Source organism: Hemiscyllium ocellatum, chromosome 13 (assembly GCF_020745735.1).
Source record: "Hemiscyllium ocellatum isolate sHemOce1 chromosome 13, sHemOce1.pat.X.cur, whole genome shotgun sequence".
Classification (NCBI taxonomy): Eukaryota; Metazoa; Chordata; class Chondrichthyes; order Orectolobiformes; family Hemiscylliidae; genus Hemiscyllium; species Hemiscyllium ocellatum.
Genome location: NC_083413.1, coordinates 50,650,300 through 50,677,451, shown reverse-complemented (window position 1 = coordinate 50,677,451; position 27,152 = coordinate 50,650,300). Strand labels below are relative to the sequence as shown.

Genomic DNA, 27,152 nt, shown 5'->3' with positions numbered 1-27,152 from the left:
AGAGCGAATTCTGTTAAAGACTGGTTCTGTGACTACTGTTTTAAGTTAAGGTGTTTATTTAAGGAAGAACCATTAACACAAAAAGGATCAGGGAAGTGTTCAGAAGTTAGTTCAGTTAGAGAAATAATGAAGAAGGATAAATAAATCTTTCTTGGGAATGTGGACCCACCTTTTTCAAGCATACAGTACCTAATCTATTTTTCGAAAATAGGATGCTGAATATTGACACTGGTTTGTGCTAGAGGTGTGACCGAATTTAATTCTTCACGTCTTATCAAAAGCTGCTGAGTCATTTTGTACTTTTCTTAAAGGTCAGTATTAATGATAAATATCTGAAATATCCAGTTAAATTCCTTTTCTGACATTCAAACACATTTTTGACATTTCAAAAATGTTGATAATGTGTTAGTCTTGAAACATAAACAGAATTTTAAATGTTAAATATTTAAAATATGTTCTAATCCAAAGAAGTTTAGCATGCGTACAGTTGCAGAAAATCTTAAATCCATTTAACTAATATCTGTATCTGCAATATGTTTGAATAACTTCCCTGATTTTTTTTGTAAGGAAGTGTAAAACATCATTTCATGAGCTGAGATTACAACTGTTCTATGTGGAATGCCTACAAAGAAATGTACATTACAAAAATAGTTGTATTAATGTTACAGTGATATCAGTATCCCATAACTTCACATGGTATGTCTTTTGTGTGCAGTTACTGGAAACATGAATTTGATATTTTTGGACCAAACTGTTCAGTGCAAATTGCTATGTTGATATGATCACCCACAAGTACAGGCTGTCGTCACAGGGGTACATTATTGTTTAGCAGTAGCAAATCACCCTGGACATTTTAGCATCAAATTACATTGTCATCCATTCTGAAAGACTACTGCTTTAACCACCTGCAATGGTATTGTAATCACTAATTCAATTTAAAGATCATGTCACACATCATAAAACCTCATCTTTAACATAGGATATGCTAAAAGAAAAATGTGTTCACCAGGAGTGCTGGAAAAAAGAAATACTTGTACAAGAGTATTTTAATTTCTGGAAATGAATCAATGTAAAAGCCAGGCATATTCAAAAAATGTTGTTGATAAAACAGAACTGAATCCCAGCAACACATGGCATACAAAAGAACTAAACACATAGGCAGCAACTTTCATATTTTAAGTTATATATGAAAAAAATTGGAAAGTGGCCTCTATCTTCAGTACTTGAAAACTGTTTTCACTTTAAAATAGAACAGATGCATCTATTAAATGTATTATCAGCTTTGCAGCAAATTTCACATCATTGATAATATATCATTTATGTAAGTATTCATTTTACATTGGAGACAACCACTCCCAAAAATATGTGGAAAAGTTTAAATTGTTAAAAAATTTCTTCAGTTCTACAGTACTGTAAAAGTCAGCCTACGGTCTTTCCTTGGGGCTAAGATTACAATCGATGTACAAAGGTCAGTGACTTACAACAGTTTAAATTTAAAAATACATGTTGAAGTCTTTTTTCATAATTGTTCTTAATAAAATTTATAATGCTCCAAACTGGAATATTTGAGGCTCATATTCTATAATTTAGCAAGGCCTTTCCTTCCATGTCATATCTTCACTGGATCAATTAATTACATTAAGAGTTTATAGTAGCTTAGAGATCAAATGGCAAGTCTGTTATTTCTGCATCATTAATATTTTATTATTGGTTATACAGTTTTTTATTCTTGAATCTAATGTGTCCTATTGACTTTAACAATTTCACTTTCCAAAATGTAGGTCATAAATGCCTAACCATGATTTATCTGATATTTTACAAGTAGCAGTGATAGCAAGAGGTAATCTAAAATTACTTACTTGCTGAATTTTAGACAGCATATGATTAATAATTGGGAAATTGGAAAATGATTTAAGGAAGGATAAATAATTTAACACTATGGCTTCCAAATACTGGTTTTGAGATTAAACCATAAAGTCCACATTTTAATTCATTCCTACTCAGGTTCTGTACATATATTGGATTAGTGGTGCTGGAAGAGCGCAGCAGTTCAGGCAGCATCCGAAGAGCAGCAAAATCGACGTTTCGGGCAAAAGCCATTCAGGGTTTTTGCCTGAAACGTCGATTTTGCTGCTCCTCAGATGCTGCCTGAACTGCTGTGCTCTTCCAGCAGACCTAATCCAAAATCTGGTTTCCAGCATCTGCAGTCATTGTTTTTACCTTCTGTACATATAGCAGAATTTGAGTGAAGAAAATGTGTAATTTGTAAAATCATTTAACTTGTGGCTTTCCAAAATAAAAAGTAAATATTTGTAATAGTTTTCATTTTCCACAGGATTTTTATTATACACAGAACAATTCTAACATCCAGCTTTAGGGCTGAAAAGAGGCAAATAACATTCATGCCACACAAAGGGCAGGCAACTACCATAGAGTCATAGAGATGTACAGCATGGAAACAGACCCTTCGGTCCAACCCGTCCATGCCAAACAAATATCCCAACCCAATCTAGTCCCACCTGCCAGCTTCTGGCCCATATCCCTCCAAAACACTTCCTATTCCTATACTGATCCAAATGCCTTTTAAATGTTGCAATTGTACCAGCATCCACCACTTCCTCTGGTATCTCGTACCACCCTCAGTGTGAAAAAGTTGCCCCATAGGTCTCTTTTATATCTTTCCCCTCTCACCCTAAACCTGTGCCTTCTTGTTCTGGACTCCTCAACCCCAGAGAAAAGACTTTGTCTATTTACCTGATCCATGCCCCTCATAATTTTGTAAACCTCTATAAGGTCACCCCTCAGCCTCTGACGCTCCAGGGAAAATAGCCCCTGCCTCTACCAATTGCTCAAATCCTCCAACCCTGGCAACATCCTTGTAAATCTTTTTTGAACCCTTTCATAAACAAAAAAACAGATCTAACCGTTGCCTCTTAACAACTAATGAAATTACCGTCACTGAATTCCTCCACTATCAACTTGCTAGGGGTTATCATTGATGAGAACCAGAATTGGACCAGCCAAATAAATACTGTGGCTACAAGAGTAGGTCAGAGTCTAGGAATTCAACTTACCTCCTGTGTCCCCATCTACAAGACACAAGTCAGGATTGTGATGGAATACTTCTCCCTTGCCTAGATGAGTGCAGCTCCAACAATATTCAAGAAGCTCGATACAATCCAAATCAAAAATGCCTGCTTGTTTCACATCCATTCACCATCTTCTACATTCACCTTCTCCATCATCAGTGCACTCTGTCAGCAGTGAGTTCAATGTACTAGACACCATTGAAGCAACCCACCAAGGTTCCTTTGATAGCACCTTCCAAACTTGTGACCTCTACCCCCTAAGACATAGACATGGGCAAAAAATGCATGGAAATACCATCACCTGCTAGTAACTCTTGAAACCACACATCAACTTGACTTGAAATAATACCATCATGGCCTTAATGTTGTTAGGTTAGAATCTTGGTGCTCCCTCCCTAAAAACATTGTGGATGTCCCTACACTCCAAGAGCTGCAGCAGTTCAAGAAGGCATTTCAAAATTATCTTATAAATGCCAATTTGGGATGGGAAATAAATGCTGGCTTATCTACTGATATCCATAGCCTATAAATGAAAAAAAAATCTGATATTGTTACACTAGCAATTCTATGTATGTGACTAGATGAGTTACTCTTCCAGTATACCAGTATGAACACAATGGCTGAGTAGCCTTCATCAGTGCTAAAATCAGTCTATGGGCCAGATTTTCCAAGTGGCATATTCACATAGATTGCCACACCATTTTGATTTACATAACATAAAACATCTGCATTTCTGACAGGAGATTCTGATTATGTTTCTGAAGGAACCCTATGCTGTATTTCCATTTTGACAGTTCCCTCATAATGCAGAACAGTCAGGGGAAGGCAAAATGCTCCTTTTTCATAGCATAAAAATGTGTTGCTGGAAAAGCGCAGCAGGTCAGGCAGCATCAAAGGAACAGGAGAATCGACTTTTTGGGCATAAGCCATTCTTCAGGCATTCCTGAAGAAGGACTTATGCCCAAAATGTCGATTCTCCTGTTCCTTTGATGCTGCCTGACCTGCTGCGCTTTTCCAGCAACACATTTTTAAGCTCTGATCTCCAGCATCTGCAGTCCTCACTTTCTCCTTTTATATAGCAGTCAGTTATTGCATTCTGTGAGTTATCAGTTTGACAATCACATACAGCCACTTTGACAGTTCCTGTGAAAGACTATGTACATATAGGAAAGTGTAAGATCTGGATGCTGGGAGAGAAGAATACCAGGTAAGTAGGGGCAGAATGCCAGGTAGATAAGGTGCCAAATAGGTATTGGGTAACCTGCCAGGTAAGTAGGGTACCTATTACGTCGGGTTTCAAATAGGTAGGATGCCAGTGTGATAGGTACCAGGTGGGTAATATGCCAGGTAGGTGGCATATAGGATGCCAGGTGGATAAAGATCCAGATGGATAGGGAGGCAATGCCAAGAAAGTAGGATGCGAGGAGGCTAGGGCTCTAAGTGGATAGAGGGAATTAGCTGCCAAGTGGTTAGGCTGATAGGTCTCTGTGTTACTACCAGTTTTGCTGTGGGAACAGTAATCTGGCTATTGGAAAATCCAGGCCTATGATTATATTCTGTCTGGTCACATTCATCAGTTTACAAAACCAAATAAAAGAATGTTTTAATTTTGACTAAATTTCAAACAACTGCATCATAGCCCCGTACATTCAAGATATTCTCACAAAGTTAAATTAACTGGTATCGCATTAACATCGTTGTGCACTACAAGATGTGTAGGAGACCAGTCAGAATAAGTTAATGATTTGGGTGTGAAATGTGCTTAAAGCAAATACTTGTTTTTATCTCTTGTCTTTTGTGACTACAGACTGTCCCAAAACATGTTACAACAACAAGGTACTTTTTGAAGCAACGTAATATCGACCAGTTGAGCTGAGATGACAGAGTGACACTCAATTTAACACCCTATCCTGAAAGACAGAGCCCTGAAACAGCATTCTCTCAAAGTTGTACAGGTGCAGTTAAAACTTATACCCAGGTAACAAAACTGGCTAACCACAAGAAATGGTCCCTTTAAGGTGCACATATGTGTATTCATGTGGCTATCATAAAAGGACAGGAAAACATAACATATGGTGCTCATAGTGATGGGATTTTAAGTAAAATATTGTTTATCTCTGTGCAACACTGTTTCGGTATTGTACTGGAGCATCAGCCTAGACTTTTGCTCCATGGTTCATTGGAACCAGATTTGAGTCCACAATCTTCTGAATCAAAGTGCTACCAGCTGACCCACTGCTGATAATTACACAAATAAAAGTGAAAATGGAGTCAAAGTAAATGGAACAGTTTGGCAGAACAAATTCAAATGAAACCATTGGGCTGGATTTTAACTGTCCAACTTGTTGGTAGTTAGAGAATGGTCACAGAGTGAGGAACCAAGAGTTTCAGCAGTTGACTTGTCAGCAGTTTTTCTTTAACCTGCCACTGCACTTGTATCTGATTTCCAGGCTTTCAAACCATTTAGTGGGAGTGGGCATGGCAATGCATGTCCATCTATTTCAGCTCAACTTATTAAAGAGACACTTCCATGATAAAACTTTAGGTGTTGTACATATAGGCATTTAAACAGTTCAAGAAACAGCAGCAAGAATAATCAGCACTTTAGACAGATGCAGCAAATAGAGAAACAGAGTTAGCATTTCAGGTCGATGACTTTGCAAAATCTGCAACATTAGAATCACGACTTAGCAAGCAGGACCACATTTCACTGTTGCCCCTTAAAGCTGGTGCTGAGAGTTGTAAGAGCCCATCAAGAGAATGAGCAGAATTCTCCCAGTCCCTGAATAATTTAGCTAATGGCGAGTCCATTGGGAAAATATGTTGGGATTGGTAAAACTAGATACTTGGTGTCAAGAATCAAAAAGTCCAATTTTCCACCGAAGGTTTGAACAATGAATTAAGAATTTTGCTAGTGACTGCTGAGAAACGTACATGATTACATTTATGTTTCATTATTACCTATTCTCACCTCATTTATATGCTAATTTGTACCTCAGTTTGCCATCCTCTCGCACAGCAGAGGGAAAAACTCGACAGTGATAGACCCTAACATGGAAGTCTGAATGTGAACCTGGCAGCTGCAGCTCTCCACTTGCTAGCCCAGGCCTCCATGTTGGCCAACTTCTTGGGGCCATGATCCAGCAAGTACCTACACTCCCATTCACGATTAGTATTCAATACATACCAGCGTCCACAGCATCAGGTACTTATAACGCATTAATATGTACTTAATTCAGTTTAAGTCACTTTTCATTCACTTTAATGCTTTACTTTGGAGTCCCTCAATACCTTTCACTGATATGCTGTTGCCAAGCCATTTTGTATCTCAGGTAGAGTGCACCTTAGTACTCTTTAATTGCCTTCGCATTGCTTACTCACTTTATACCTACTTAAATGCGTGAGCATCTCTGCATTGCCTTGTCTTTTTGCACTTTGCTACCTCATTCAGAACCTACAGGATCATGATACTTTTGTCTTTCCTTGCCTTTTAGCACAGACACAAAACCTGACAGATGTCATGGCTGCTAGCAGTGATCAGTCAAGGGATTGGACACGTTGCTGTAAGGCACTGTGCTATGTCAATGTTACAACCACAGCATGCGCCAAAAGCTGAGGTGACAAAAACACTGTATTGCTTTGGACAAATGGGTATCTCATAAAGTCTAAAGGGAGTAGTCCTTTGTCATGTCATGGAGCCCACACCAGTCAAGAGTGGTGTACTAGGAATGTGGACTCAATCGATCACTCTGAGCAGTCAAGGTTTGGGGAATGGGCCACGGTCAGTCTGCAGGTACAATACAATTAGGTGGACTAAGTTAAAGTCAATTAAGGAGCTGCACAGAACTCAGTCAGAGGTCTGGTCACTCACTAATCAGCATTATCCTTCCGAATCAGTCACAGGGGTACACCATTGTCTATCCTTGGTGTCTCTTCACTGAAAGTCAGTGGGAAGCGAGTGGAGGGGGGGTTGTGGGTGGGGGTAGGTTGTAACATAGGTAGGGAAGTTAGGAAGTCAATTCCCAACAGGGAATACAGACAGGATGATAATTATGATGGGACCAAACCAATGATAACAGATTATTGGCATCAATGTTGGCATAAGTAAATTGAAGGCCTGGAGCTCAACGGGTAATGTTGGGAGATAAAGACTTAAATGAAAGAGTCGGGTGGGAACATGTGGAAACTCAGAACTGATGAGGTCAACAGGGAACTTACAACTACAACTACTATTGTTACAACTACACAGGCTGTTGGTGGCATTGCTCTGTACAGTTTTGGTCCGCATATTTAAGAAAGGATGTGTTGACATTGGAGGCTCATCAGAAGAGTTTCACTAGGATGATTACTGGACTGAAAGAGTTGACTTATTAAGAACAGCTAAAAAGGTTCAGTCTTTATTCATTAGAGTTTATAAGAATGAGGGGTGATCTTACTGAAACATACAAGATTCTGAGGAGGCTTTCCACTAGTGGGAGAATCTTGAACTGAGAAACACAGTAACAGAATAAGGGGACACTTGTTTAAAACTGAAGTGTGAAGGAATTTCTTCTCTCAGAGGATAGGGAAAGTTGGGAATTCTCTCCCAGAGAGTTGTGGGGGCTGGGTCACTGAAGATGTTTCAAAAGGAAGTAGATAGCTCTTTGAAATATCAGGGAGTTAATGTCTATCCTGAAATGGCATGAAAGAGGAGTTGAGGCATGGACAGAACAGTCTTGTTGAATGGCAGGATAGGCTTGAGGGGCCAAATGGCCTACTCCTGCTTCTATTTCAAGCAACCTTGACCATAACATTTGTCATTACTCAAGCAACCTTGGTCATAACATTGATCTCAGCCATCTCTGTAAAGTAATTTTAAAAGATTAAGATTAAAATCACTTTTAAGTTTTTTTAATTAAGATTTTAATCTTAATTAAAAATAATTAATTAACAATCTTAAAAGTGTCATCTGCAGACTATACTTCACCAAACAATCCAGAGTCTCATGGGCTGCACAAGGGCAAGGAACTGGATTCTTCTCACCCTGAACTGTAATGTATTTGCCAATATGCTCTTAAGTATAATACTGCCTTTCTTATGAAATAAAGATTGATCGTGTTGGGGAACAAGGTTTCAACAATCATGCAGCATTTACAATATCCTACAGTATTTGCATGAATTGGGCTGCTTTCATCAGAATATGATCCACTATAGAAAACGTCCAAAGAACAGGATTTCCATGTTCCTCCTTCCATGGAATCCTTCATATCCCACAGTACAGAGGGCGATACTGTCTAAGTGTCATGCAAATGTTAGAAGATCATACTACCAAGGAACTGTTCTGTATCTTATAACCCCAACACAGGTTCTTGGATCTGTTACCAATGGATCAAACCACAGAAGAGATTAATGTCATTCTGGCCTTGGTGCAGTGAAACTGAATTAGAACAAATGTGCAGGACCAGCAGCAACCTCTGCTGAGCAGCTCCAGATGCAGGTTCTATCAGGATGCAGAGGTAATGGTGCCCACAGACTAATTTTCTCAATGCTACTTCCTTGCGAAAAGTAAGGCACATTGCTGCCACAGACTAGGGCTATTCCAGGACCTGCTGGAGCTGGATCTGTAACCTGAAGGGGCAGCTGGCCATCCTATCCTGGTGACATCCGCCTTAAATGTTTATGCAACTGGCTACTTCCAAGGAGCCACTCAGACCTGTGCGATCTCTCTCAAACCTCAGATGTATTAAGACTGTTCCTGATGTAGAAGCCAGATTATATTGTTTAATCTTGTTTCTATGACACATTCAATGCTGCAGCCTGAACAGCAGACTTTACTAATAATCCCTAGGTGTAGAGTGCTATAGACTATATTTACGTCTTGTCAAGGACACCATAACATGACACAGCTAATTTAATCAACAAAAGAGTTCCACTCAATGAATGTACAAGTTTTCTGTGATTATCAGTACCACACCTCAGAAGTCTGTGCCAGGTACCCTGGGAGCTGCCTTGGTTCCTTTTCTTTCACAGAAGGAAATGCAGCTTCTTTTTAGGTTTGTTTTCCCATATTTTTTCCAGTTGTTCAATAAAAGGTCATGTTTCAATAGTTAAATGTTTTACAAAACATAATGCTCACTATTAAGGAAACAGTAACACTCCCTCAAACAGGGTTCTGACATGGCATAGTGATAAGAACAGGGAGCCTATATAACTAGGTGAATGCTGTTACAGTTATGACCATAGTTAACCAGATAGGTGATGTTACAACGCAGTGAAATATTTATGAAAGTGAAGTGATATTTTATTTCCAGTGAAGAATCGTCCATGCCACATACTCCTAGACATTGTTCTTTTTTCTCTTCTCTCCTACCACATGCACTGTGAAAGGGCTATTCATGGCTGACCATGATTGACCTGATGCCCCCAGTCCTGAAGGGCTACATCTGAAACGTCGATTTCTCCACCTCCTGATGCTGCCTGGCTTGCTGTGTTCACCCAGCTACCAGCTTGGCTATTTTGTGCTTTAAATATGACATTGGCAGAAATGTCAGAGGTGCTGTTGGTGGTTGTACTTTTACTGCTGGTGAACATACTGTAGCACAAGCTTGCCCTGCAGAATCACAATGTACATAGTGAGACGAGCAGTGGAGAATTGCATGAGATAGCTTATTAGAGCTCAGAGAGAAATGCTGTATGAAGCACCCTGAAATTGCCATCCAGACACGTTTAGGGGTCACCAATTCCTTTTGGGAATGCCTCAGCTGCCCTGCAGAAATATAGGATTGCATTTCCTGTCAAGCTCCAGTACTAAGGCCTTCAACACTGATTCACTCATCCTAAAGAATCCTCTGCCCAGGCATTCCATTTTATTTATTTACAATTGCAGCAATATTATTTTGTAATAGCCTCCTTTAATTCAGTGTTGTTTCCCTTTAAGAGGGGCAGACTATCTTTAAAAACAGAAGAGTTGTTCCCCCATATGCTGCTGGTATAAGTTGCTTAGTTTCATTTTGTGTGCTGTGGCGACCAGGAGAGCACAGGAGTCACTGGGTTGAAGTATTCAAGTGAAAGACAGTTAGTACCTATTTTGTGTGCTGCTAATCGCTATTTCAATGGATCTTGCCAGCTCACAAATTACAGTCATCATGCCCCAAAAGCTCAGCACACAGTAAATTACAGACCAAAATGCTTTGCTTCAAGTATTAATTGATATAAGGCCAATGCATCTTTTCCTTAAAAATATCGAAGTCCAGGAAGATATATAGTTACAGAGAGGGAGAACGCATTGGTGGGATTAGTTATAGCTTTCCCTCACAAAAAAAAATTCTTAAACTGGAATCTTAGAGGGATAGAGCAATGTGGGCTGCAGTGAGATGTGTGGCAGAACCAACTGACGAGTGTAGTGAGGCTCAGCTCGCTGCAATCATGTCATTCCACCTTGATATGCTTTCCACAAGGAGATTCTCACTAGGCAATGGCAAGATGCCAATTAATAGGAGTTAATGCTGTATAAACACCTTATGAATGCCACAACTCACCTCATTAATTTTCTGCCTTCCACCTTACCAAACTTAGTAAACAGGTTCCATGTCAAGAAAACCTGACAACGAATGAAACAAGTGCGTACCTGTCGAATTCAGCTCACTGCTTGCTCCAGTTGACCTCCATGTTGGAGACTGGGCACCACCATCTCATGGAATGCTCCATGGGCATCAACCATACACAACCCAATATCCACCAGCATCGAAATTCAAAATGTGGCAGCCTATAACAATCTTCATGGCACAATTCCGATCCACCGACAGGATGTTTCTACACCTTGCTATCATTGTAACTCTGCAGCAAGAACACTTACAAGCTCAGGGTAATGCAGCCAACTATAGGTGGATCAGATTATTTCTCCGGGTTATTCACTCATAGTACTCACTCATTCAAAGCCTACCAAGTTCATATTATTTGTATGACTGCTGTGTGGCTCTGCTGTTTAACGCAGACACAAAACCAGGAAACTTGTCAAGTTGTCAACAGGCCTCAGTAAAGTCAAGAGGAATATCTTTCACTCTGGGATTTTCTGCACAAAAAGTCAGCCTAAATAACAGTTCATGTCCTCCCCTGGGTAATCAGAGTCAGGATATTTTCCGAAGAGCTGGGAAGCCAAAGAACAGGCTGACGCTACTCTTTTTGATTCTGTCTGCACCATTCTGGGCTGCCTTCCTCTTGGAACAAGGAATAGGCATGATGGGAAATGAAAGTAGATTGTACAGCTATCACTGATGGTGTGAGTGATGAGGTTTCCTGAGTGAGTGAGTAGATATTGCAGGGGGCATACAGAGTTAGTGGCATCTGGGGTTGGAGTGAATGAGACCAATTAGGAAAGATGTTGCAGGCAATAATGAGAGTAGTAGAGCATGGGCTTTGGTGGGAGGTGGATGTAAAGGCAGAAATAATGTGAGGTAATAGAGAGATGATGGAACTTACCCTGGTGGAGCAAAGAAGAAGGTATTTACCTTTTTCTGATAGTGCTGGACACTTCTCTAGAGCTAAGACAGCTTTAATGCAGGTGGCATCCTAGCATGGTCTGGTGGTGTCCTCTACTAATGGTCTAAGGGAAGGACAATGTCCTACATAGGCATCACTCCTATTGCGCAACAGCTTCAGGACCCTGCACATCCAGAGCAAACAGCAGCAACTATGCAGGATAGCAGACTCACTGCACTTGCTTGAGTGCACCACTGAAGATAAATGGTGCAAGTGCAAGGGATGCCAGTGAACTCCATGATATCCGCTAAGTAACAAGTTGTCCCTGGAATGATGTGTGATAAGATGGGTGGAAATCAGGTATGAGGGACAGCATAGGTGGAATAGGTTATTAATGAGGCACACTGGATAAGATTGGGTGAGAAATCCTCCAAAATACTCAATACAATTTGGACTAAGCCAGAACAAAAACATATGATTCAATCCATAGAGATGCAATGGACTGAAGGCTGCTAATTTTTAATTGTTCAATTTGAAAATGATAGATAACCCTGCAAATAAGCAATAATCTTGCACACTTTCCAGAAATCATAAACCTGTAATATACACGTGAATCTAAATTTTCAGTTAAATAGAAAGTCTCAATGTAAAAATAACCATCTCAGTATAATATAATGAGAGTTTTTCAAAATATGTTTTGTTGTTTAACAGTCATGGTATGGAGCCTTTGGCATTTTTGATTCCCGTAGACTTTATATTCTATGATATTCAACATAGAAGTTGTATTTAGAACTGTGTTGTTTGATTTGGATTCTGGAATATGTTATTGAAAAAAGTTAAATAAAGATTTAAGACTTGGTATTAAAATAGCCAGTTAATATTATAGATGATCCTGTAGCAAAGCGCACATTACATGCAAGTCTAAATCTGCTGAAAAATGGTCTCTGAAATGCAAAATTGGATTCTGGATTAGTTGGTAGTGCTGTGCAAAATATAAGAATTAATGAAAAATAAATTGTGACTGACCAGTACAGAAAGCAGGCTGCAGAGAACATTTATATGAAACCTAATAAGAATCTAGAAATACAACTTTAAATCTGTCAATCAGCTGGAGCACATGTAAACATCCTGTATATACGGAGGTTTAATTATTGCAATATGATTTATGAAAAATGCATGCTTGTATAGTTTTAATAATCTATAAACATGGGTAGTACTTGACCATATGAATACACATTTAAAAGAAACAAATTCCTAAATAATAATGACAAATGTGAAGTCACAAATTATTTAGAAGACAAATTAGAGCTATCATGGTACTATTTCCATGCTATAGTCTGCGGACACCCTAGGATGTCCCTTGACATTACTTAGTGATAAATAGTAAGCATTTATTTCTCAAAGTTGAAGCCTCCCTATACCCATCTTTGCAGAAATGCAGTTAACCATTTTAAACAGTAACCTGTGAAATTGATGGATGTTCTAACTTTATCAGTATGCCTCTGAATATCAGGAGTGTTTTTTTCTACATCATAATGTTTTAGATCAGCAAGAAGGGTAAGATATTTAACAAGCCTTTATAGAGGTGGCAGATATTGAAAAGCAAAATGCCTGCAAGACAGACACTGATGCAAGCTGCTCTGTTGAAAATGACAGGCAGGACATTGGAAGGGACATTGGGCCTAGAATCAGGCAATTTTATCTTCACTTTTGGTGAGAGAATGGGACAGGGGTAGAGGGGTGCTAATGGGTGGGTGGTGTGGGGATGGTGGAAAGTGAACAATATGGTCAAGCGAAGAAAAACATGTGACCTTTCACTTGGAACTGACCAACAGGGATCTTATCAGGAAAGCAATAAAGTCCAAGCAATTAGATCATTAGATTGAGACTTGACTTCATCACAAGGTACATGCTGAACCAATGAAATCAATGAGATCTAATGTTTTTAATAATACTGGTATGGATTACGAATGTAAGATAATTAAATATTAAAACAAATTATCTTTCAATTAAAGTCTAAAGTAATAGAAGCAACTTCTGGAACAATTTCACAAATAATCATTCAGAAATTATTTTATTTAAACTGGCGCAATTGGAAAAGGTTGTTCAGCTGTTCTTCATCTTCATCAAGGAGTGGTGCCACCTCTGGAATTGAATGGAGAGAGAAGTTGCTTCGTTTACGATATCTAATAAACTGTGCAGTAATCTGTAGTATGGTTATTAAGGATATAATTGGAAATCTATGATCAGCAACCTATAAACTTGTATAAAATATTTTGAAACAGATCATATAAAGATATGATCAGAACTATGTACTATATAAAACACACCAACTCCACACAGAATGATATAAAGCAAATCTATTGTAGAAATTAAAATGTTGATCAAAGAAACTCAACTTTACTTTGAAACTTTACTGTTTTCATCAGTGATTGCATTTTGATTTTACATTTTTCTCATGATGCATGTAGTGATTATGTCAACTATGTGGGATGTACAAAAGGTCAAGCAGTTCCACTACACTTCTGCCATTATCCAAGAAAGTTAATAAATGCCCTAGGTACATTAATGACCTGTATAAAGAAAGGATATTGTAATGTGCATGGAAATAAGTATATATTTAGGTGGCCCCCAATTTATAGACATCTGATTGATTCCTGAGATTCAATTCAGGAATGTATTCAAATTAATTTTGATGATCTGATGAACATTTCCTGTAATTACAAACAACTATTCTTTATTGTCTTCCATTGTGTTCCTACCAACTTGCAAACATACTCATGAATGGTATCCATTCACAATCGAGAGGTTACCTATATTTGGAAAAATGTGAGGCTGAGAGCATATGACATGGGATTGGCCAAGATGGAGCATGAAGCTTTGAAAAGGACACTATGTCTGTGACAAGGTAGAAAAAAAATCACTAAATTAGGTCATAGCACAAGAAAAGGCAGCAGGATTAAGTTAATAAATAAGGTAAATATTAACTAGCTATTACCTAAATTAGAACAAACAATTAGTTTGAAGACTAAAACATAGAAGCTATATTGAGTAAACAAATAAACTTTAACAAAATGAAAAACAAGGTTACATGGGGATTCTACAGTACTTGGTGTGCAACAGTTTTTAGATTAGATTACAGTGTGGAAACAGGCCCTTCAGCCCAACAAGTTGCTGGGAGATTATGAATGGCAGTGCAATCTGAGATGATTAGTTTTGAAGTAAAATTGTGATTAACTTCAACTCAGAATTACCTCACTGGAGTCTGATGTGCAGAACATCACAGAACGTCAGGACATTCAAGCAAATCACACTCTTTCAATGAGACAGTGGTACAATTCTGGCTAGTGGTCAGGAACATTGTAAACAGGTAAGGGAAGCCCAGAAACAGTGGCGAAGGAACCTTAACCTTTATCCTTCTCAAACAAACACAAAGTTCCTTCTGCCTGTATGAATGAGGGAAATGTCTGAAAGGTAGTGACCATGGCTTTGGTTCAAGAGGCCATTCAAACTGAGGTATAGGAAGTCACAGTGAATGGCAACAGTTCTCTGTAGTTGTGAAAGAAGTTGCATAGGTTGTGTTGCCTGCAGAGTGTTAGATTATGGATACCTCCTTGCACGTGGAGAAGATTCTAGCTGTGAGAGGGAAGGATCCATTTCGGGCATTAAACAGAAGAACGATCAGCAGAGAGGAAAGGTTAGAAGGATTTGGGAAAGGATAAAATCATAAATGTCAAGATTTGATAAGACTGTACAACAGAGTAGTGATTTGGCTAAAAGTAAACACAGCAGGTCAAGAAAAGACAGAGCGAAAAATTAGAATAATGCATTTGTGATTAAGATGATAGAAGGAAAGAGTAGAAAACAGTTAAAGCTAAATAAATTACATCTCTATGTACAAAACATTTGAAACAAATTGTATTCATGATAGCACAAAAAGAAATTGAGAACTTTGAACTAACAGCCATCTGGGTGAAGAAACATCACTAAGTAAATATTGCAGAATATTCGATCTTGAGAAGAACCAGACGACATAGAATTAAAGCAGTGGCAGCCCTGAAAGTAAAGCATGGGATGAAGATGAGAAAGGGAGAAAATAACACCAAAAATCAATGTGGAGGATCAGTTTAGGTGGAACTAATGAAACAATAAGGGACAGAAATCAATGGTGGGAATAAATAACAAGTTCCTAACAGTATTGTAATGTAAGACATATTATAAATCAAGAGGTTAGATGCTCAAGTAACAATTATAAAACCGTGATCAAGGGGACTTGACTTTTCTATCGACTAGGAAAACCAAGTTTGCAGTAATAGTGTAATGGAAAAGCTTATGGAATGCATTTAATTTAGTTTTCTAAACTAATGTGTCAATAACCAACTAGGGAACAAATTAATTAGATGCAGTTCTGTGCAATGAGATAGGGTTAATAATAGCCAAATGTCTACTCCTGTTCCGATTTCTTAGGTTATGATAATTTTTTCATTAAGTTTGAGGGTGGTTTAGATAAAAAAACTAAAGCAATAAAGCTCAAGAGAACAAACTACCCAAGTGTGTGTTGGTCAAAATAGATTGGAAAACTAGATTAAAAGATATAATGATAGATAGCCAATGGCAAATATTTAGAGAATTCATTTATAATTTGCAATGGTTATACATTTCCTTCAGGGATGAAAGCCCCAGTGGAGAAATGGTCCAAACAGGGGTCAATAAGAGAATTTAAAGACAGAATTAGATTATAGTAGAGTCTTAATATATTTTCAAAAAGTGGTAAAAAGCTGAAGGATGAGAGGACATCACACCTGAGCAAAGAAAGACCAAGAAATTGAAAAATTAGAAGGAAACTTTGAGAGTGAACATGCACGAGACATTAAAAACAGACTGCTTAAGCTTGTATAAGTCTGCAAAAAGGAAGAGATCAGCAAAATTAAAGGTGTGCACCTTAAAAACAGAATGGGATAGATTATAATTGGAAATAAGGAAACAGCAGAGCCACGGGGCTGAATTTTACTAATATTTGACAAGTGACAATTCCACAGTTTGATGAAAGATTTCTGTGAGCTGAGTGAGTCTCTTCACGCTATTCTATATTGCTCAATAAATTAGGCATGGACAGGGCAGAGAGAAAGGGGTGGCAGGAAGATCATCCTCTTCACTCAGGGCTGCCAAAGGAGTGGCAGTAAAGGCCGCTGGCCTGTCAGTGCCATCTCCACGATCCAGAGGAATGGACAGCATATCACAAGAAGGTGAATGACCTTTTGTACTCTGTATGAGTAAGTACTACCTCGCACTTACTAAGTCTACTACTCCATCCACCTCCTGTCAAATCTCATAGTCTACCAGTCTCAATATTACATGCAGCATCTTCCCTCAGCAGGTGTCCCACACCTCATCCTTTCCCTCCCCTCCCAAAACCGATAACGTTTCCTGATCTCAGCACTTGCTGCCCAATCACTCAGGACATCTCATCACATTTCATCCTCCTGCATCAGCACTAACAGCTTTCACTCAATCCCTCCCTTTATCTCACTGCAGGAGAAAACCGTCAAAGAGGGCTGCGAGAGCCCAGACAGGCAATGGAGTGTCTAGCATTTGATTCTCATCCATGTGAGGAAAGGATCCTTGACTTTGTGAGAAAGGATAGAGGCTGCTCTTGTGTGTTTGCTGAGATCTCCATATCCTCGCAGCCAAGTAATATTCAACGTGTTGGAATGAGCTGCATTGATCTTCCTTTATCACCACTGTAAACTTACTTTAATATGCTCAAGCTTCCACCCATTTTGTTTAACTCATTCCCTCTTGGCATTTGCATGCACTAGTGACATCCAGACAATCATGCCCTCCAAGAGATCAACCCAAATGGCGACATCTCCTCCTCCACGCCGTGAGGAAAAGCCCCAACCCCGCAAAGGAAGCAAGGTCACCTGTTGTATCCTCCACCAGTTCAGACACTTGCACCTCGGTGGACACTTTTAACTCCACTAGAGTCAGGAGCACATTCTGGTGAGCACATCACTAGCATATCTCTGCTGCTGCCTGAGGAAGAAACATCGAAGTTCATTTATGCTCAGAGGATTGCCTGAGCCCAGCAAATAGCTCAGTCACAGCCAGAAGAGAATCCCGTGGTGTTGGCCATTAATAACCTGGATGAAAATGCATGAACTGACTCAGGAGCAGCAATAGGATTGTCAGAGACATCCAGTCAACTGAAGTAAAGCTTGGAGTAGTTCATCAATTTTCATACCACTGTGCTGGCTCTGGTAAGTATGTGTCTGCCTGTCTTCTTGTTGGCAGCTGCCATGGAGATCCAGGTCCAGCAGAACATTTGTTGGATGATGAAGATGCACATAGATCTGAACTGCATCATTTGTGCAGAGCATCAATGGCAAAACAACAGGGGAAATGAAGGACCATGAGCTCACTCCAGGATCCCTCCCTCGCAACGAGATAGGATGTTACCAATAGGTACCCAGCTGGAGGTGGAACCATATACTGGCCTCCCCCCCGCCAAGTGATCCCCTGTCCAAAAGAGGGTGAGCCTGGATCATCTCAACATGTCTGGGCCCTCTAGTTGGGGAATTGTGGCCAACAGAAGACAAGTTAAAGGTAATCTGCATCATGTCTGCTTCACACAGATTACTAGCATTAGTTAGTAATGATCAATCACCTGAGCAATACTGCTGTGGCCAGGATTTATATTTTGCATAGTTGGCTATTGTACAAGATACACATGGAGAACTTTGCGATACCCATGTCATTAATCTGGACTCTGGCAGTGCCAGGTTAATCAATTGCCCTTGAAGACATTGTATTGCATACAAGTGGAGCATTATGGGTACACCCTGACTGATGACAGCCCCGCTTGACTGGACTAAAGACTACTGCCCTTAGACATTGAAACATTGACGTTTGGGTAAACACATGCAGTATGTTTGTCATTTTCGTTGCTGATACAAGGTGTGGTATGACATAGTGCCATTGGGCAACACATCCAGCCACTTGACTGTTCATTGCTGGCAGACACAATAAGTTGCCTGGCTTTTTGTGTGTGCTAAAGGGCAAGGCATGACATATGTGCTGAGAGTCTGAGAGTTTAGAAGGAAGCAATAATGCACTAAAAAGGCAAAGGAAGGCAGAAATGTGTAAGTGTCCACTTAGGTGAAAAGTGAGTGAGTGCTGAGAAAGCAAGCTAATAGATCAGCAACACATCCTGTTCCAGTACATGAGATGGGTGCCCTTCCCTGTGCACAGCAACGTTGCAATGCAAGATGACAGTGAGATGCAAAATGCAGTACTCAAGAACTGAACCTGCATTATATGCTCATCTGAGGTGGGTCATGATGAAGTGGGGAAGCTAGTACTTTGCCAATGCCAACTCTATAATCAGAGGATGCGGGTGATTACTTCTATGGAGCATGCCTTCAGATATCAGGGAATGACATAGGCCCAGGGGAGATACTGACAACGTAACCAATCTGACTTTGAAATTGGAAATGGCACCTGCTCGTTTCTGTCACTTGCCTGAGTATACAGCAACTTGCACATAAATGAGGTGAGGCAAGAATAATATGTTAATTCATGCAAATTGGCCCCTTACCACTCACTCGTGAGATTCTCACCTAGCCATTAAAACCTGAAGTGGAAATGTTGAGCATTTATTTCTTGACATGGAGAATCTAATTTCTCACTCTTGCTGAATTTTTCTAACTTGCTCACTATTTCACATGGCGTTTAGAGGCTGGGAACATTCTACCCATTAAACAGATACTTAGGGGAGAGCATTAAATCTGCCTAAGGGTGACATTGGAAGTGAGGATGTTACTTAATTGGAACGGCCTGTGGCATGTAGGGACCCTGTCAGCCCCAATCCTTCCTGTGGCCAGAAGACCCACAACTGTGTTTTGATCTTGTGTCAATTAAGGCCCTTAAGTGGTCAATTAATACCTGGTGTTACAAGGGTTGTTTGTGGTCTCTAAGGAGGATCCCTTATTCAAAGGCCTTCCCTTGATCCAGGGAATTAGCATTGGGTAAGGGCTTTGCTGAGAGCTACACTCTGTTGACTTCCTTGCCTCCTATTTATTGCAACCCCAATACTGTAAACTGCTTCCCTCCACAAATTAGCGGAATCCAGGATTCCATGGAGATTTGAACACCATATAAGTGTCTTTTCCTCATCAGCACTCCCTCTCCAATGGTGTTGCTAAGCAAAACAACACTCAGTCACTAAAAGGCGGGCAGCTCTCAGTAAGTGGGACATCCTACTCCCTTGGTTGGAAACCAGTGGAAGACCCACCAGCAAACTCTCAACTACATGATTGGTGCCTAATACCACTGGCGTTGCGAGGAGGAGACAACACAATGTACTGCCAGCTCTCCAGGTGGGAGTCAAGATCCCTTTGTGACTTTGTTACACGTAAAAAACACAAAGGCATTCTGGCTTTGTCATGAATCAAAGGATTGTAAGGAGGGAGAAGATAAATATAGAAATATAAATTGATTAACTTAGTAGCATTAATTAGAGAACAGATAAAGCTGGAATTGGTATCAGTGCACCTAAAAAATGTAATATTATTAGGCACAGTTAAAATGGATTTATGAAAGGGACATCATGCTTGACAAATCTGTTAGAATTTTTTGAGGTTGCAACTAATAGGATAGATAAGGGGATCTAATAGATACATATTTAAATTTGCAAAATAAATTCCGTAAGGTACCAGGTAAGAGGTAATAACATAATATTAATGTTCATCAAATTGGGGTAATATATTGGATCAAGGATTAATTAAAAAATAGAAAACTGAATCAAAATAAGTGGGTAATAATCAGTTTAAGAGACATTAACCAGTGAGCTATTGCCAACGTCAGAGCTTAGGCTTATACTTTATAACTGAGATAAATGATTTAGACTGGGGACTAGGCATATAATTGTCCATTGTCTGGTGAGGATATAAACTTAGACGGGAAAGTATACCATGAGGAGGATGGAGTGACATGCAAAAGGTTTAGGTAGGTTGAGTAATTTGAGCATACTGCAGATGGAATTAGAGAGATGTTTTCTTAACCTCACTCCCAAATCAGCATCTGCTTCTCAGCAGTTTTACATTCTAACCTTCACCTCTGTGTCATCTAAATTTTGCATCAATTTCACCCTGATTTTTCGCAAATTCCAAATCTATTTCAATAGTGCATCACATAGAATTAAAAACCTCCGGAATCTTCAAAAAGCTTAACATCTCTCAACAATCTGAACATTTGGTCATCAAAATTGAAAACACTTCAAAAAAATATTGATTTTCTCTCTCATTGACATTTAAGCTAGCCCCTGGTATAACTAACACAAATGTCATCTGTATATTGCAATGGTTAACATTGAAAAGGATACAAAAAAATCCACCAACAGTACTCCAAAGCTACCTAATAGCCAGGCCAGATGATGGAGGATGTATTTTTTGGCTGATACTTTGTTTTCGGGTACTTTCACTGCCACACTCAGTCCGTAAGTTGTATTACCCAACATTGCCAGTGCAAACAGCAAATAGGATGTACCTTCTGTGGATTTCCTTTGGAACTGCAATGATCAGAATATATAAACCATGCCTTTGTTTAATACAGTGAACTTGTAGTCTAGCCATTCTCAAGGAAATAAAGGCTCCTTTAAATATTAAACAATAAAAATGTTGTTATTGAACCCCTCTGGCAAGCCACATTTGCATATTGCAAAATAAATTATTGTACAATATCACCATCAGAGCAAGACAACTGATTTTTGACCAATTACAGTAACATGGATTTCAACAAGTCACGGCACAGTGGCTAGTACTGCTGCCTCACAATGTGAGGGACCTGGGTTCAGTTCCAGCCTTGAGTGGCTGTCTATGTGGAGTTTGCGTATTCCTTCTGTGCCTGCATGGATTCCCTCTGGGTGCTCTGGCTTCCTCCTGCTGTCCGAACATGTGCAGGTTAGGTGGATTGACCATGCTAAGTGACCCATAGTGTCCTGGGATGCATAGACGAGATGGGTTAGCCGATGGAAATGCAGGATTACAGGGATAGGTTTGGATGCTGATCAGAAGGTTAGTGTGAACTTAATGGGCCGGATGGCCAGCTTCCACACTATGGATTCTGTGAAGTTCAGTCCCTAAGTGGAAAGGTTCATAATTCACAATGTGCTGACTGCATGGACTATGAGGATATTATTTATGTGTTAGCAAATTCCAGGGTTGCAGTTTGAATTCTTGTGCTTCTCACCAAAGAGAAGTAATAAGTAAATGCTTGTTGTGTTCTTTGGCAACACCATGATGACAATACAGGAAGAATGAAAATGGAAGGAAATAGTGTTTTTTTCTGATTCTGAACAGAAATAAGCCAACTTTTACAAACCAAAAAGCCAAGACTTAATAAATTTCTTACATTTTTGTACAGCTGTGGAAAACGAGAGCCAAGATAAAATATGCAGGACACATAGCCACTGATGTAACCCATGAATTCAACAATGTCAAAAGTACCCTGGAAAACAGTAAAATAAAACAATTCACACATAATCTGCGACAAAATTAAATGAATATTATAAATCTAAATAAACTAGAAACTACAAAACATAGTATTTGTTCACAGTTAATGTTTTTAAATTTCCAGAATAAAATACAAAAGATATGCAGATGACAAGCAAAATTTTGACAATGCTACTTGAGTTTTTGAAATTTTAAGTAAATAGCATCTTCTTTCATGAGTACATTAAAAACAAATGAATGGAATTAAAATGAGGCCAATGTTAACACAAACCCTTTGTCCTGGATGACTCCAATTATGGTGAGATATTCTCAATAAATGTAATATAGTCATCATTGCAATTGTACATAACAGAACCCAGCAAACACAGAACCACTTCAACAGGGAAATCGCTGAAAGACAAAATATACCAGGGCTTATAAAAGTTGAAAACAAAGATCTCCATAACATAGCAGTTGAATAGATGTAAGATATATACACATGGCAAATACATGAATGAGGCATTGTTGCTCTGTTGGAGGAAAAAAAATAAGCTATTAAAAATAGAATGTGGGAGGTAAAATAACTTGCTGGCCATTGAAAAGAAGTACATGTGCCATTGATCAAAACACTCCTGTACTAAGGCAGACACTATGTCCTAAGATACAGTGTGAATGCAGTCTCAGGTTACATGAGCATGAACCACACTGCTACACAGACTGTTAACAGTACACTAGCCCTAGCTCTATCTCCCACAAACTCTACTTTCATCCAGTCCCCATGACAGCATCATAGTGGATGGTGCTTACTGAGTTCCGAGTACTAACCCTTACAGAACCTTTTAGACCCTGCTATAACATTTCCCCCAAAACAATTGATTGTTATCATTATTATATTGGTCGTTATTATATTGTTTACATCTATCACCACCTCATCTCTCCACACACCTTTTACTTTAAAACATGTTCCCTTTGGAATCGGAAGAGTGGTAATTCATTAACTTGGTGTTTCTGATGGTCTCAGGCCTGTGGTCCCTCTTGGATTAAAGAGACTTTAATCTCTTCCATTTGCTACATGGAAGACTCTGGTTATGATCATAACTGATAGTAATATTGGACAAATCAGATCCAAACATGAAACCTGACTTAATTGATTTTTTTTTTATTTTTGCATTTGGCTATTCTGGCGGTTAGTCACTGAAATATATTCACGTGAGGATACAGATGTTCTTTAATAACAGAACTTAAGTTTATTTCACAAAAAATAGTTATGTTCGTATAGAAAATAGAGCGATGGTACCCACGAAAATCAAAACTAAAGTTCCAATGTGCTTCCCAACACCATCCATTAAACTAAATCTGACAAAAATAAACACTCTTGGCTCAGTTTTTTAATAAATCTCTATTTAACACTTTCCAGTTTCTCTCCTTCAGGGCTGTTAAGATTTGGTTTTTAAGATTCCTTTCCAGGTTCACTGGCATGAATCTCTCATAATTCTGATAGCCTAAACATTCTTAGTTATAAAACAACTTGAAGAATTTGATACAAACTCTCCCAAGTTGGAAGCTCCACAGTAAAACATTTATGCTGAGATGACAGGTTCTCCTGAAGAGACTTGATTCACCTGCTAGGAGACACTGTTCTACATTCTGAACTAAAACTTTGAATCATTTGTTTTGAAGCCAAAACTAAGTTAATAGCCTTAATGTGTTTATTCTACCTTTCATAAACCCAAAGGTGTAAACATTTTATCCGTTGCAGGGGCTCGCCCAGGCATTCACTCCATTCACATGCCTTCTTGGAACAAACATATTTAGGTCACTATCCAAATGCGTTTCTGACCTTTTACAAAAAACTTGACTGATATGATCCACACTGAAAATGTGTTGCTGGAAAAGCGCAGCAGGTCAGGCAGCATCCAAGGAACAGGAGATTCGACGTTTCGGGCATAAGCCCTTCTTCAGGATTCCAGAAACACATTTTCAGCTCTGATCTCCAGCATCTGCAGATCTCACTTTCTCCTGATATGATCCACACGTCCACATTATTTTGAAATTCAAATATGCATTCCACTTTTCATCACATTTCAGTGGTGTACCTATGTTCTTTACAGCTGTCAGTTTTGCTCCTTGCTGTAGCAGACATTTTTTTAAAAACTTCAATATTTGCTCATTGTTAATCCTTTCTTAATGGTATCTTCCATGAAACTCTTTGTACCACATCTTCAATTTGTGTCAGTGGCATTTGGTTCTCATTCCAACTACGGACCTGAGTTGAAGTAGGTGAAGTTAACAGTTCAACTTCTTCATCATTTTTGAGTTTTCTCCTGTCCATTCAGTGATTGAAATATTGTTGAAACCAGCTAGTTTACTTATGTGGAGATTCATTCTTGTTTGATGTGATAACCTTCATTGTTGAGAAGTCTTTTTTGCAAGGTGAGGATGTCAGATATGAACGGATTCCTTCTTAACCACATCAGCAACTAATGTCAGACTTGACATTATCATAAATAATTGTCCACTGCGCTATGTTGCAATCTGACTACATTTAGTTCCAAAAGCTTCTATTGATTTGTGTCACGTAGGTGGTGTAAATATTGCCTTTTTGTTTGCACTTAATTATGAACTTATTGCAATTTGGAATCTAAAATTTCTTCAGTTTTGAATGCAATGGAAAACATAGCCAATTACCTCTGCCCATCCCATTTATGGTAGAAAACGTTTAATTACAGGATAACTTTAGGACATATTGTTTTTTTTTGCTTGGATTCTACCATGAGCTTACACAGTCTAGTGAAAGTTACTGCCAGCTTTTTCTTCATCTTTTGTTGTTTAACCGCTTTTACCTTTTGAATGAGACTATTGTTAATATGAGATCTTAACCTCTGAGTAAAAAGTTTTGACTGTGAAGTCCATAACCCCTTTCTAGTAATTGGATTTCTTATGTTGGAGATACCCCCAGACCATGTAGCTGGATTGTTGCTTGTTGTAAGCAGAGTTTTCTCAACGAAGGCTTTGTGACACTTTCGCTCATGTCTAACTTGGAATTTGTGAGATGGCCATAGATATATATGTTTGTATGCCAAAAACATTTGGTCTAGGTCACTAATATTCCTTGGGAAATTTTGAATTTAACTTCTACTGGAAACTAATTTTACTCCAATTAAAGTTTTCATTGGATAGCTCCTCTGTCTTTTGCTCTATTGAGACTATGTCCTGTTTAAGACAGATTGCTGAAAGTGACCAACTTTCTTGTAAGAAAAGCAACTGGTGTGAAAAGCTGGGTGCTCATTATGCCCATGAGGTTTCTTTCTTCAACTGCATTGAATCAAACTTTCCTTGATTGGTGTCCATTCTATCTGCTGCACTAGCTGATTTGAGTTTGTATCTTAAATGAATAGATTCCATTGATCTCCTGTACCAAATTTTTATCTTCTCTTCTTCTGAGTGAGCTGTTTTGCTTCTGCACCTCTGCTTCACTTACCATCTGAATGGCTTTCTCTAAAGTTAGGTCTTCTTTGAACTAGAATAAATTTGAGAAAGGCTCATCAATAAACCAAACAACAATTTGGTTTCTTATGAATTCAAGTCACTATAACCACATCTCTCCACTAACCTATAGAGTCATACAACATGGAAACAAACCCTTTAGCCCCACACTGATCAGGTATTCCAATCTGTTCCATTTGCTAGCATTTGGCCCATATTGTTCTAAACCTTCTCTATTCATGCATGAAGAAGTCACCCCTCAGATCCTTTTTAAATCTTTTCCCTCTCAACTTAAATCATGCCCGCTAGTTTTGGACTCCTCTATGCTAGGAAAAAGACCTTGGCTATTCACTTTATTCATGGCCCTCATGATCTTATTAACCTTTATAAGGTCACCCCTCATCCTCTGATGCTCCAGGGAAAATATGCTCAGCCTATTCAGCCTCTCCCCATAACTCTAATCCTCCAACCCTGGCTACATCCTTGTAAATTTTTTTCTGTACCGTCTCAAGTTTAACAACATCCTTCTGGTAGAAGGGGGTGACCAGAAATGCATGCAGTATTCTAAAAGTGATCTCACCAATGTCCTATACATCCACAAAATAACATCTCAAGTCCTAAACTCAATGCACTGACCAATGGAGCCAAGCGTGCCACGTGGGAGAAAGTGGGGACTACAGATGCTGGAGATCAGACTCGAGAGTGTGGTGCTGGAAAAGCACAGCAGGTCAGGCAGCATCTGAAGAGAGGAGAATCGATGTTTCGGTCATAAGCCCTTCATCGGGATGAAAGGCTTATGCCTGAAACGTCGATTCTCCTGTTCCTCGAATGCTGCCTGACCTGATGTTCTGTCCCAGCACCACACTCGATAGGTGTGTCAAATGCTTTGATCACCACCCTGTCTATCTGCAACACCACTTCCAAGGAACTGTGCACCTACACCCCTAGATCTCTTTATTCAGCAACACTCCTCGGGGCCTGCCATTAACTGTAGAAGTCCTACCCTGGTTTGCCTTACCAAAATGAAACACCCACATTTATCTAAATTAAACTGCATCTGCCACTCCTTGGCCTACCTGATCAAGGTGCAATTTTATTCTGAGATAATCTTTTCCACTGTCCATTATACCTCCTATTTTGGTGTCAGTATTATTAATTTTTATTATTAATGAAATCATGTATGGATTTACCTGTATGTGGCAGTCTTTTAATGGATTTAACTTGCTTCAGAATTTTATTACTTATATTGAAATAATTGTCAACGGTGTTCAAAATCTCTTTGAATTTCTATGTTATCCTCTTCTTCAGAAATTCAAATTTGTGTTCTACCCAGATCTGAAATTGCTTCCTAATGTGGTCAGGTATTTTGTCTTCCCTAAAGATTTTTTAAAATCCATAGTAAGAGCAATTCTCCTGAGCTTTGCTGCTGTACTGGAACATTTTCCCAGACCTCATGACTGTAACAGAGGCTTTCCCGCCTTTGATGCTGGAAGGAAGATTTCCGATTCTTTGGAAGCTCACTTGGACTCCAGCCGCATCCTCCTATTTTCCAAAAACGTCCTCTGTTAGATCAAGTTGTATTTTTGTTTATAAAGCCCCCAATGCTTATCTGCTATAGGTGGCTTGGTTA

At 39.1% G+C, this 27,152-nt stretch overlaps 1 protein-coding gene across 1 annotated transcript in view; it reads right to left on the bottom strand.

The window, feature by feature from the left end:
- Window positions 1–13,588: 13,588 nt before the first annotated feature.
- The window catches only part of LOC132821543 (lysosomal amino acid transporter 1 homolog), a 35,453-nt gene continuing 21,889 nt past the window's right edge, over window positions 13,589–27,152 (bottom strand). The window contains exons 4-7 of the mRNA XM_060834171.1: window positions 22,329–22,447; window positions 21,957–22,052; window positions 20,929–21,114; window positions 13,589–13,752 (exon numbers count right to left, since the gene is read on the bottom strand). Coding sequence (XP_060690154.1) covers window positions 13,621–13,752; window positions 20,929–21,114; window positions 21,957–22,052; window positions 22,329–22,447 — 533 coding nt within the window. The 3' untranslated portion in view covers window positions 13,589–13,620. The remainder of the gene's footprint in view (window positions 13,753–20,928; window positions 21,115–21,956; window positions 22,053–22,328; window positions 22,448–27,152) is intronic.